General features: G+C 29.0%; 2 protein-coding genes across 2 annotated transcripts; both read right to left on the bottom strand.

Annotated features, from left to right (window-relative positions):
• Positions 1–898: 898 nt before the first annotated feature.
• LOC114193536 (large ribosomal subunit protein eL13z-like) lies at positions 899–2721 on the bottom strand. Its single transcript, XM_028083370.2, has 5 exons — positions 2583–2721; positions 2065–2180; positions 1837–1970; positions 1379–1537; positions 899–1270 (listed from the first exon to the last, which is right to left on the bottom strand). The coding sequence occupies exons 2-5, from the start codon at positions 2171–2173 to the stop codon at positions 1049–1051; spliced, it is 624 nt and encodes a 207-aa protein (XP_027939171.1). The 5' UTR covers positions 2174–2180; positions 2583–2721; the 3' UTR covers positions 899–1048.
• A 4969-nt stretch (positions 2722–7690) lies between these two features.
• Positions 7691–9537, bottom strand: LOC114193729 (WUSCHEL-related homeobox 4-like). The gene is made up of 3 exons (XM_028083639.2): positions 9194–9537; positions 8650–8964; positions 7691–8171 (listed from the first exon to the last, which is right to left on the bottom strand). The coding sequence occupies exons 1-3, from the start codon at positions 9467–9469 to the stop codon at positions 8019–8021; spliced, it is 744 nt and encodes a 247-aa protein (XP_027939440.1). The 5' UTR covers positions 9470–9537; the 3' UTR covers positions 7691–8018.
• Between the last annotated feature and the right edge of the window lie 3912 nt (positions 9538–13449).

Consider the following 13449-nt stretch of genomic DNA (forward strand, 5'->3'; position numbering starts at 1 on the left):
TTATAAAAATAACAGTCAATTTTCAAAAATTTAATAAATAATTATATTTTAAAGAGTAAAATTGGTATTTTAAAATGTGGACACAAGAGAAAATCCTCTTTATTATTATTATAGATTATTATTATTATTATCATTATTATTCTAATTATTATTATTATTCTAATTATTATTATTATTATAATTATTATTGTTATTAATAGATTATAGATATCTTAATAATTACATGTAAAATATTTAAACAAAATCAATAAATAAAACATGAATGACTCGTGCGTAGGCACAGGTTCAAAACACTAGTTGAATATAAAAATCTGATTCTGACAAGTGGCATAATATTAGCTTGACACGTGCATTTTTTTTAATTAAAAAAATTAAAAAAACTTAAAAAATAAAAAAATGACACGTGACATAATATGAGTTTGACACCTTTACATTTTTTTAAAATAAAAATATTAAAAAAATTAAAATTAAAATTAAAAAAAACCACAAAATGACTAGTGGCGGTTCCTGTTCACATCCGCTAACTATTTTAAACAAAAAGGACCAAATTGAAAAAAATTATCCATATTAGGACCAAATTGAAAAAAAAAAACAAGAGTAGGATCACATTGAAAAAACCGAACGAAAACTAAGACCAAACTACTATTTAAGCCTAATTAAATTTTAAATATATTATAAATTTGAGTATTTTTAACCAAATCTTCATTAAAAAATGTGTACTCAAAATATTTACGTGCATATAGCTATTCTATTGAGGATTAAAAATAGACTATGATGATACTTTTTTAAAAAAAATAATATATTTTAAAATTTCAAAATTAATGTTCATCCCATCATTTCAAAAACATAATAGATGCAGAGAATCCAAATTCCCATACCAGTAACTAAGAAAGACAACTTACTGAAGACAAAATCACATAAATAATCATAACAAACCAGAATGTTAATTGTTAAGACTAACAAGATCTTCCAAAGCCAAGCATGCAGAATCTCAAACAAAGAATTCTGAAAACTATAATACGGATAACAAACTAGCTTCTCAAGGACACTATTTCTTGTCTTCCTTCTCTGCTTCAGCAGCTTTCTTTAAACGGGCACCATAGTGACGTTGGTTGGTGCGTTCAAGACGAAGCTTATAGTAAGCTTTGAACGCCTTCATTTCATCTGTTACCTTAACAAGGTCAACACTAGGCTTCTCCCTCACAATGGGCAAGAATGGACCCTGAACCTGGGTAGCATTTGCTAGTTCCTCAGCACTAGAATCACCGCTCTGCAAAAAATAAGGGCCTTAACAATCCCAAACTTTGCCAAGTTTCCTACTTCCATGGGAATAAAGTTCACATACTTAACAAATTAATCAAAGAATTTTTAGCATTACCTTGACCTTTTGTGCCCGTCTTGGGAAAACAACCAACTTGGCCTTGTATGTTTTGAGTCTCTGCACATTAGCCTGCAGACCCTCCAAAGAACGGTTCTTGCGACGATGATCAACAGCAATGCCAATAGTTGGAGCAAGTTTTTTGGGAATTCCAGCACTCTAAGATATATAAATGAATATTATTCGGTCAGAAAGAAAAGAGAAGAGGCAGAATTTTTAATGCTTTACACAGTTTTAGAGTAATTACACGCTTCTATTTTCTTTTTTTCCTTTCAACACGAATCATATATGTTTGAACGGAAAAGGGATAACTAAGAATTTTCCAAGAAATCAAAATTTCATACTTCTGACTAGCAATCAGCATGTTCAGTGATACAAACATTAAGAATCTATTGCAAGTCATAAATTACTCATAAAAAGGATCTTTTGGGAGGTGGGAGAAGAATTATTCATTTTACCTTCAATTCTTCAAGAGAAAATCCTCTTCCAGCTCTGACTTTCATGTTGTATTTCAAAGTCTGACCATGAACAACAGGCCTGAGAGGTCCAGCAGTTGGCCTGGGGAAAATTTTGACAGCCTTCTTCTGCCGAGCTGAAAAAACAAAATTAAAAGACAAACACAGCAATTATTATAAACTCAAACTAATTCTTGTTTAATGAATAATAAGAAATTAGGTAAAAATTACCTAATCGTCTTCTGGTCTTTCTGGCTGGTTGATTAAACCAAGTCTTAACATAGTTTTGCCAATGTTTTCGGAAATGTCCACTGGGGATGACGTTGTTATGCTTAACCATTGCTTACCTAAAATAACAAAGAAATAAAAGAACAACAAAAACAACAGAGTGAACAAAAGATCACATAAAAAAATAAAATAGACGAATCAGCTCCAAACTGCCATCAACATACTATGCCATTATAACCAAAATGATTCACATTTTGATATTCTTCATATGCAAACCATGCTATAATGACAACACAAGAAAAAACCTAATTCTACATTGGTTGTCTAAACCTATAGGATTCTATCAACCATGAACCATTATCACTTTTTCAAATAAAAATTCACATTTTTCAGTAGGGTTTTAGTAATCTGAGAAACTCGTGTAGATTTGCACAATTACGAATCTCCCACACTGTCACATCTTTCGAAACGAAAAGAAATTGTAAAGAAAGAGTTGAACACAGAAATGAAAATGTGAAAACCTGGTTTTCCGTTGAGACGCCGAAGGAGATTGTTGTGTGTAGCTGTGGCTGCAGCTGCGGAGGGACGAGAAGGATTAGTGTTATGTTTTGGAAGGGTTTCTCAGATGGGCCAGCCAGCCCAATCCGTTTAAGGTTTCACAGGCCCGACCAATTTGCTGATCATTCAAACCTTAAATTATAGGTTAAAATACTTTTTGTCTCAATTTTTGTCAATATTTTTAAATAAGACTTAATTTTGGTTTTGTGTTCAAATAAGTTTTAATTTGTGTCAATTTTGTTCAACGGCCATCAACAATGACTTTCACGTCTCACTTTGTGGTTTTTTGAATTTTTTTTATTTTTATTTTTATTTCTGAATTTTTTTTGAATTTTTAAAATTTTTTTAAAATTTTTTTTAAATGTACACGTGTCAACCCAAGAGTGTGCCACATGTCACTTGATGGTTTCTTTAAAAATTTTTTGAAATTCTTTTTCGAATTTTAATTTTTTTTTTTTGAATTTTTTTAAAATGTCCACATGTCAACCTAATAGAGTGCCACGTGTCAAAGTTAATGTTTTAAATTCAATTTGGTTCCTATATTTGTTATTTTTGTTCAATTAGGTCTCAATTTTGGTTAACATTAACCAATTTGGTTCCTCTCCAAATTAAAACCAAATTTAATTTTTATATTAAAATTCACATTTTTTATATAATATATTAAAATTCACATCATTATAACTTTGATAAAAAAATTAAATTTGGTCACATCTTCGATAGGGACCAAATTGGTTAATGTTAACAAAATTTGGGACCTAATTGAACAAAAATAACAAATATAGGGACCAAATTGAATATAGAATATTGATTTTGACACATGGCACACTACTGGGTTGACACGTGGATATTTTAAAAAATAATTCAAAAAAATTCAAAAAATTTAAAATAAAAAATTTTAAAAAAATCACGAAGTGACACGTGGCACGCTTATGGGTTGACACATGTACATTTAAAAAAAATTAAATTTTAAAAAAAAAATAAAAAAATAAAAAAAATTCAAAAAAAAAACACGAAGTGACACGTGGCAGTCACTGTTCATAGCCGTTAATGAGTTAAACGGTGTTAGAAAAAAGGACTCAATTGAACAAAATTGACGAAAATTATGACTTATTTAAACATAAAACAAAAATTATGACTTATTTAAAAAAAACTTGATGAAAATTGAGAACAAAAAGATATTTTAACCTAAATTATAATGTGCTATTTTATAAATAACAAAGTAAAAAAATATATCCACTTATTTTGAGATAAAACAAGAATTATGTTCTGAGAATTCTAAATTGTATATTTTAATCAGAGTCGAATTTTTGTCTTATTGATGAATTCTGGTTTTTAACACTAACATTTATCATGTGATTATTAAAGTGAAAGCTCCGTTTTAATTTTAAGCATATAAAATATTTCACTTAAGTTTTTTATTTTATATTTTTCAAGGTTTGAAGTTTTTAATAAAATGAAAAATGTACACCTCTTTTTTTTTTTTACTTTTGTATCTTTTAACTTTCAAAAATTAGAATACAGAAGTAAAATAAATTGAAAAAAAAAGTATATACCTTTTAATATTTTATTGGTTGAGAAGTATTAAACTGATATCATGGAGTACAATTAAAGTGATATTTTAATTTCATATTCTCAAATTAATATAAAAATTGATATTTTAAAAAACCAATAAACTATAACAAATTGTATTTTAGTACATCTCATTTAAACAGATTAAGAAACAAGAGTATTTTCACTGTCGCCTCAAAATAAATAAAACAATGACTGTGTTATCCTTTTTAATTTTTATTTACAAATTTATGATTTTCTTTATCCATAAATTTATAAATTCACATATAACAAGTTCAAAAGAATGTACTTAAAAAGGTAAATTGAATAAAAATAGTAACTAATAATTAAATCACTATTTTTAATATAGATCTATTATTCAACTTCATTGGATAGAGAGTCGAATACAAAAGTTAAATATTTTTTTTATTGTCAAACTATTACAAAGATAATAAAGCCATCATAATATTTGGAGTGGATCCCAAAGTATCGCAAGAATATTAAGCTTAAATCCTAAAAGTTGCTCCTTACTAATTGAAATTACTTCTAACTATTAGATTAGTCAAGGTTTAATTAATTAGTAAACTAGTTTTTATATTTTGGTATTTGATTCGTTTTTACTCGATTGAGATCATTGTAAAAAAGATCCAATGTGGTATTTTCTGTTTAAATGACTTTCATGTTGTTTGGAAGTGTCACTATGTCATTTAAAAATTGCATATTTCAAAATTGGATTTGTCATATATCAAAATTTATGTCATCTTTTACTTTAAAGGTGTCACATATCAAAATCAGAGTAGTTCCAAAATAAAAGAAGACCTAAATTTTGACATGTGGCAAACCTAGTTTGACATATGAAAAGTTTTCTGAGATCTCTTACGTATTTATGATTTTATCGTACTCTTAAGTATATATTTATTATTCTTTTTGCGATTTTATCAAATGGTGTATTAAAATTGTTTCAAAGACACTCATTTGATTATTTTTACTTCTTTTTAATATTTTATTTGTTTTTATTTTTGTCATGTAAAATACTGTTTTGATATTTTTTATATAATAATTTTTATTTTCTAACTCATTATCATAAATGTAATTATGTCACTACAATTGTTTAAAATAATTTCAGTTACTATAATATAATAATTCAATGTCATTATCATGAATCTTGTTTATCATTATATATTAAAGTTCAAGAAATGAAAGTCTATATTAAATTCCAATTATTATTAGTTTTTTTTTTGTTTGGGAGATTTCATTCAAGTGTTGTATTATTTTTTATTAGTCTATAACAAAAATATATTTCATTAGAATTTAAAGAACATGGGTAAAAAGACATTTAATTTTTTTTTAATTTACTAACGAAAATAAATTCATCTGTAAAACAATGGTGCAGTGACAACAATAGTGTCACAGTGGTAGCAAAACGACAACAGTAGTAGAGGTGGTGGTTACAACAAAGGAGAAAAAGAAAGATTGTGAAAATGAAGAGGAGAAAGAAGAGCCTACAATGACAGCGCCAGAGTTGGAGGAGCCAATGACGATGATAACAACTTTATCGAAGAAAGAAGGAGGAGGAGAGGATGAGTAAAAAGAAGAAAAAAAAAGGATAAATAAAAGAAATAAGAAAAAGGGAGGAAAAAAAAGAACTAAAATGCAAAATTTACCAATGAAAAAAGTATGTTGGTAATTATCGACAAATATTTACTAACAATTTTTTTCATTGATAATCACTGACTAAAAGTTTTTGAAAAACTTTTAGTCATTGGTAATTACTGATGAAATTTTTAATTCATTGGTAAAATTTATCATCTTGCATTTTTTCAAATGGACTTTAAATATTATTCACGAATCTTGATCATATATATCATAATTTTTTCTTGTAGTGTGAGACACTCCACTCCACTTGTATCCAATCGTTTGAATAAATTATTATTAACATAATCAATTATGAGACCATGGATGGAGATGATGCAATCTAAAGAGAGGATGAAAGCTTGGAAGGAAAAAAAACACCTCAAAGAGTCCTTAGGAATGATAATTCAATACTGAATACCTAAGTGTTTAACTAAGTTTTTGTATCTAAGAATCTCATTAGTGTGAGAGTTGTAACTTCTTTCATCTTCATTATGCAATAATTTTGTCAAGAGAAGATAATCTTTTTTTCTTTAGATTATTTTGCTCTCTTTATCTTTCTTTGAATATTTTTTTAAACCTTTTCCACCGTATAAATAAAGGGTCATTTATTTACAAGACACACTTTAATTAAATAAAATAAGATTTTTTTCTTTTGTTAAAATGTCTTAAGTAATGTAATGACTCTTATCATTGAATGATTATAAGATAATACATTCTCCATTTTCTTCTGTTAATATATATATATATATATATATAATTTTATTTTTATTTTATTTTATGTTTTTCTGTTTTAAACTTTTACCAAGAGCAAGTCTGTGGCATGAATTCCTCATATCAAATCTTTCTTGTTAATAAACTTTTATTCCATAAAATAAATTATATAATAATCAAGAGACAAGTTTCAACAACTCAGCTATCTTTATTATTATCTATTTTGTCATAATAATATGATATAACTTGTTAATATATAAATATACAAATAACTGGAAAATAACTCTTAATAATTTTGAAGTTATCTTCAATATAGTTAACCAACTCATATGATAAGAGTCAATATCTATACAACCTCACTTATCTCTTACTCACTTCAACACACACATAATATATACATACATAATAGTAATAGTAATAATGCTTAATATATTAAAATATATTTTTCAGCGAAGTAAAAATAATTAGAAAGCCGAAACATATGCGGTTTGATATCTTGTCCATTCACGACAAGTTTTAACAAGTTTATCATACAATCTTTCTTCTAAAACTTTACTCATTTTTTTCTCTACCAAAACAATAAAGTATACTATGTTTACCCTTATTTTCTTTCGTTCCTATCTCATTTCCCAGCAACCAAACAAAGCCTAAAAACATGGTCTTTTAATAATGGCACGCTTATCAGAACACAATCAATATATTTCGTATATAATCCGGTGAGAACACTTGAAAAAAAAAATTCAAAGAGACTTGAATTCATAACGCAATTTAATTTTGGTCAGAGCCCCTTTTGGCGAATTTTCACAAACTTTATGAAGATTTGAAAATGTGGATCTTCCATATTTCCCTCCCTCCCAAGTCATAATTCTAACGGTGCCTTTACCAGGTGACCCTACATGCAGTGTGTGATGGAAAGAAAATTTGCATGTCAATGATGGAAAAATAAATGGAAGCATGTACCTTATATAATATCCACATGTGCCTACTTTATCAAAGTCTGATCTGTGATGGTGAGTGGAGTATCAAGTGCTAATATTAATTAACATTCTTCATGGACTATTTTAAGTCTTAATTAAATGTAGTATTATGATAATTTTTGGGTCGAAAAGTTCTATTGTGAACATGTTAAGTAGTATGTGAATGAATCCCTGGGCTCAGCTGTAAAGTAGGGTTAAGATTGAAGAAGAAGTATAGAAGCAGTAGGTGCGTGGACTTCAGTGTCCGTAGCTCCTCCTTTTAACCTAAAAGCTTCGATTTATTCACACCCACTGCGCTGAAATCAACAAGTAAAGAGACAATTACGCAGGTTTGGTTAATTTGGTCTGAGAGCGCGCGGGAACAGTACAGGCTGCAGACAACTTTGTCTTTTTCTTCTTTCCCGACACAACCAAAGAAGAAAGTGAAAACTAAAAGCAAACTAAACAAAACAAAAAACCTAAAATTGTTTCTCGTTAAATGGTTAAACAATTGAACAAACAACCAACCAACCAAACAAACAAACCCCTTCATCTGCCTTCCGGGTGCAACGGGAAAAGCTCCAGAGTTCTCTGTTCCTCCTCTTTCCATGATGACCAACTTTGCTCTTCCAAGTACTCAAATGCCCAGCTCCTACACTTCTTCAAAGGACTATCTTCTTCATCTCTTTCTACTACCTCCCCCTGCACAAAATATCATTCATAAATCAAAAACCATGTCATATATTAACTATAACTCTCATAACATGTTAAGAAATTAGATTTTAAGTCTAACTCAATCTCACAAAACCGGTTTATAAGCTTAGATTTTCAGTCCACTTATATGCTTTGAAATTATTTTATCTCTAGTAAAGTAGATGAAACTAATATGTTCAAGAAATCTTGTTAGGATAAGTTTTTTAACTGTCTCTGATACTATATTAGGAAGTGAATTTTAAACCTAACTCAATCTCAAAACTGATTTGTAAGGTGAGGTTTGCACTCCACTTATATACTATAAAATTGTCAACGATCAATACCAAGTTTCCATCTCTCATGCACAACATTCTAATGAATATCAGCTAATACTTCACTTCTAGATCAAACCTAATAGTTTGTATGGTTGAATACAGAGTCTGAAACTTGAATTTTGAATACACAATCCTGTTATTTTAAGACATACCCGTTTTGTGGTGTCCAAAGAGGTTATTACACTACAACTAAAGGAAGGTGAGACTAGTGTGGTGGGAGTACGAGGACTATGAGCAAGACCGAGGTTGTTACGCTTCTGCTTCTGTCTCTCGCGTGCCTTGTGGTTTTGGAACCAATAAAATACGTTCTTCCCTTCGATCTTGCCGTACTTGCTAAGTTGGACTGTGATCTGCTCTATCTGTTGAGCATTCGGTGTTCGCATCCCTCCTCTATACAGCATCTCCAGTATCCCTATCTGTTCCTGCGTCGGATTCCACCGCGTCCCTCCCGGAATATGCGTTTCCACCTGCATCACAACACAAAAATAAACAAAAATCTGTTATAGTCAATTTTTATATACTGTGACACATTACAGACAAGTAAACTTAATGCAGTTATAGTCCAAAAATCTTTATGTATACTGTTTGATATGTGGTCTCTCAATATGATAACGTAGGATTAAGGTTTAAAACTAGCTTGTAAGATGAAGTTTGCATTTACTTATAAACTCGTCTTATCGAAAATTAGATAATAACCTGGCCTTGGCCTTGAGGTGAAGTTGGGTCTCTCTTATTGTCATCGGAGGATGCAAGTTTTCTGGAGGCACTTTCTGGTTTGATGAAGCTCTTGAGGTCGAAGGTTGTGACAGGAGATGAAGTGATGGAGGTAGTGGAGTCGGTGTTGGAGAGCTTGGGGGCAAGGGGGCGTAAGCGTTTGCAGCCAAGTGTGAGGGAGGGTTCGTGCTCCCAGAACCCACGTGCGAACTGATGCACCTTCATGGTTATGGTTAGTGAGTTACTAGTAGCTACCATATGGCGGAGAAGTTGGTGATTTTATATAGAGGAATATGCATATGGTGGTGGATGATGGTGGTAGTAGTACAAGTAGAACAAACAGTGATTAAAGTGAACCAAGTGGGAAATGAGGTGTTGCCTGCAACAACCAAGACCAAATCATGAGGTGCAGTTGACTTGGGAATTTACTTCTCTATATTAAACTAAAAGGTGATTTATTCTGATCAAAAGTAGAATTAACTATTTATTTTTTTTAAAGAAAAGAAAAGTCACAGTACGAAGTGACATTTACATATGCACATGTAATACAAATTTTAACCTAAAGTGACTTTTTTTTTTACTTGTTTTTGTAACAAAATAACATGACTATACTTACTAGAAAAGGAGATTGTGTTTGGATGAATATATACTTGGATGGTATATATTAAAGATGACCATAACCAAGAAGCAAAAGAGAGTAAGACATAGGAGAGGTTCTTTTCTTTTGTAAAACATGGTTGTTTTGAACACACAATTATAAAATAGGATGAATTGATTTTTTTTTAGAATAAAATGAAGTTGTCGAACTCATGACGACATTAAGACTAAAATCATTATGAGTGTGGCTGATATTTTTTTTTTAAAAGTGAAGTTATCAAGACTATTTTATACATTAGAAGAATGAGTCGATGACGACTTCAGTTTTGCATCTTTTTACAAAATACAGAAATTAGTAGGAGTTTAAACAATTTTCATTTTACAAAAAAATAATAAAATCAGTCACATTCATGACGATTTCGATCTGAATGTCATCATAAATCTTAAGAACTTCATCCTATTTTACAAAAAAAATTAACTAATCCTATTTTACAATTACAGGTTTAAAACAATCATGTTTTACAATCATGTTTCTCTTAAACAAAGAGAATGTTAGAATCAACTACTTATCACTAAATAAAAACTATAATCATTAATCAAAATATAACTTTTTAATAATGTAATAATCCAAATATCACGATCAAATACGCTTTGTCTCTATTTCTGAACAATTGATTTCATATGCATCGGAAGGGAAGGTAGGGACATGAGGATATCATGGGATGCGTACGTGGTATGTTTGTATGGTATATGTTGGTGTGTTGGCCCGTCAAATCGGGTCGTTTTTTTCTTGCTTTCATGATAAGGTGTCCTTGCTTTTCGGTGGCCTCTCTCTCTCTCTCTTTCAACCCCTTTGCTCATCAATTAAAGTGAGTGAAGTGAGGAATGCAAAAAGATTCCTCCAATCCCAAAACTTCAAAATCCAACCAACCCCTTTCACCATAAGGATTTTTTATACCATATTCATACTTATCCCATATAATATATATAGATTATACTGGGACAACTTTTTAAAATAAAAAATTTCATGCTCAAATTCTGCAAAACTGTAGAGAGTTTTCTTTATTTTTCCGCTTAACAAAAAGTAAAACGTGCGATTGAAAAATAAAATCTATTAAAAATAGTAAGTGAATTAGATTCTCTATACAATAATAATTAACTTGGTAGATGTGCATGCATCCATGAAATATAGGATTAGTATCTTAGATTTCCTGAACTTTGTTTACGACATGTAGATTCTGTTGGTGTATCATATTTTTCATAAATATACGTTGATGTGGGGCATGCATCATGCATGCATATTATATATATGAACATTTAGAGACATATATAAATATAAGTTAAATTATTCTCTCTTCCCGAGTAGGGAGTAGCTTATGATTGAGTCTTCGTAGTAGCTGTCAATTTTTGGCTATCACATATTTCTTTAAAACCAACGGAGATCGCGTGCTTAAACATTCAATTAATCATAACTTACTTTCATTATTTTAATTATCATAAATTTAACTCAAATGGATGACCACATGCTGATCTTGTCAGAACTAAGAAAATAATAAATCGTACAAAGTCAATATTATTTATTCAAAAATATTTAATAACAAATGCAAAAGAATTTTCAATGCATTATTTAGAAGTTGTTAGGTATATAGAAGGAGTTTCATTGACGAGATACAAATACCAACGAGATTTGAATCCAACTATATAGGGTATTGATACCACTCTCTACTGAAAACCTTAAAATAATGAGTTTATAAGTTTTTGTTTTTATATAGTGCTCTACTTTTCCATTTTTAACCAATTTGAGACTTAGACTCATACTTGAATTCCTAATGGAAGTTATGAAAAAGAAATTATGTATTATATAAAAAATGCAAGTGGGTTGATATTGAAAGATGGAAAGAAGAAAAGTGAGAAGAGATTGTGGAATTTTTGGCAAGTGATGATGGAATAAAATAAAGTAATGTATTTTGTTGTGATGTTTGATAATTTTTATGTTGTGAGAGTTTCATGAATTGGATAACAGGATTGGTAAGTAAGTGAATGAGTTATGGTGCATGAGTGAAAGTGGACACACGTGAGGGAGAGTGAGGGCACACGTGTTTTAGTCAAAATACATGATCACCAATCATCACAATCATGCACCTGCAAGTGAAGCGTGAAATATTCCATTTTTCACTCCAATGGTTATGATTATGAATATTCAGTGAGTAAGGTACTTCACTGACCAAACACAAACATTCCTCTTCTGTCCAATGCTGTCTTGTAGTAAACATGCTAATTTATTCACATTTTACCAAACACATTATCACCATGTTCCTCCCACTCATATCAATTTTATTTTTTTTAACCTAATGTTTAAAATTTAAGTGTTACAATAGAATAGTAAAATACAAACGTAAGATAAATTTCTATTACAAATAATCAACCATAATATTTACACGTGATATAGTCAAATGAAAAACAAATTCAAACGCATTTGCAAATAGACCACTAATCCCAATGTTAATGTTACATATACATCAATTACCTTGTAGCAAAGATCAAATGTTAGTTACTACTTAAAAAAACTTATATTTCCTTCCAATTTTGTTTTGAAGTTTTTTTTTTATAGAAAATACTTATAAATTTGTTATGAAAAAAAATTGCAAGAAACTGCTACCAATTTTTTTTTTCAAAATATTTTATATAAAATATTTTTCGCAACAAATTTTGTAGGAAATACTTGTGAATTTTATAATTTTGTAAGAAATAATTACTCCACGAAGAAAATACCTGTCAATTAAAATTTATAGAAAAAATTGACAGAAAAAAGTTTTTTTCTTACAAATTTTTTTAACAAATTTACAAGAAAAATTTCATGTAATATGATAATTTCTAGTAGTGAAAGTTACATATACATTTTTAAGATTTTGAGTATAAGATAATATATTTGTTTTTCTTATATTTATATTTGAGTTTTTGTTTCAATTTATTTTCTTAAATTTAAAATATTTTACTTTGATAACTCTTTGTTAAACTAAATGAGTCTTCTAAACGTTACTTTAACCAATAATTTGTGAGAAATCATATCAAATTCACTCTCTAAATCTAACACCATTAATAGAAAAAAAGGTAAAAATATTAATTTGGTCTATTAGATCTATTTTAAGACACTATGCAAACTTTTAAGTTTGGAAAACCAAACTCTAAAATATATAATGGACCCGAATATATTTTAACCTAGTTTTTTTCATTCTTACGAATAAATCGAATTGCCAGAAATACTCGCTACTTTTGCTTGGAATTCCGGAATGTATTCATTTTTATTTATGCAACCTTAATTAGATAAAATATATATTAATTAGTTGAATGTGTCAAACATTATAAACAACTCAAATACAATTTTAAAATGTGTACAAAACATCAAATAAACTTAAAAAATTGATTAAAAAGATTAAATTCACGTATTTCGAAAGATAAATGACTAAATTAGTCTAAAATTACGAAATGAACTAATTCCAAAATTCACTGAAAGTTAAAAGACAAAAACATATTTAACCTTATATATATTTCATAAACTACTAATCATGCATTTGAGGTAAGAAAGTTAGAGGAAAAAAAAAACTATTTTGGAAAATAGTCAACTCATCTAACGTTAAACA

Source organism: Vigna unguiculata, chromosome 8 (genome assembly GCF_037176805.1).
Source record: "Vigna unguiculata cultivar grain cowpea cultivar isolate G323 ecotype 2 chromosome 8, ASM3717680v1, whole genome shotgun sequence".
Classification (NCBI taxonomy): Eukaryota; Viridiplantae; Streptophyta; class Magnoliopsida; order Fabales; family Fabaceae; genus Vigna; species Vigna unguiculata.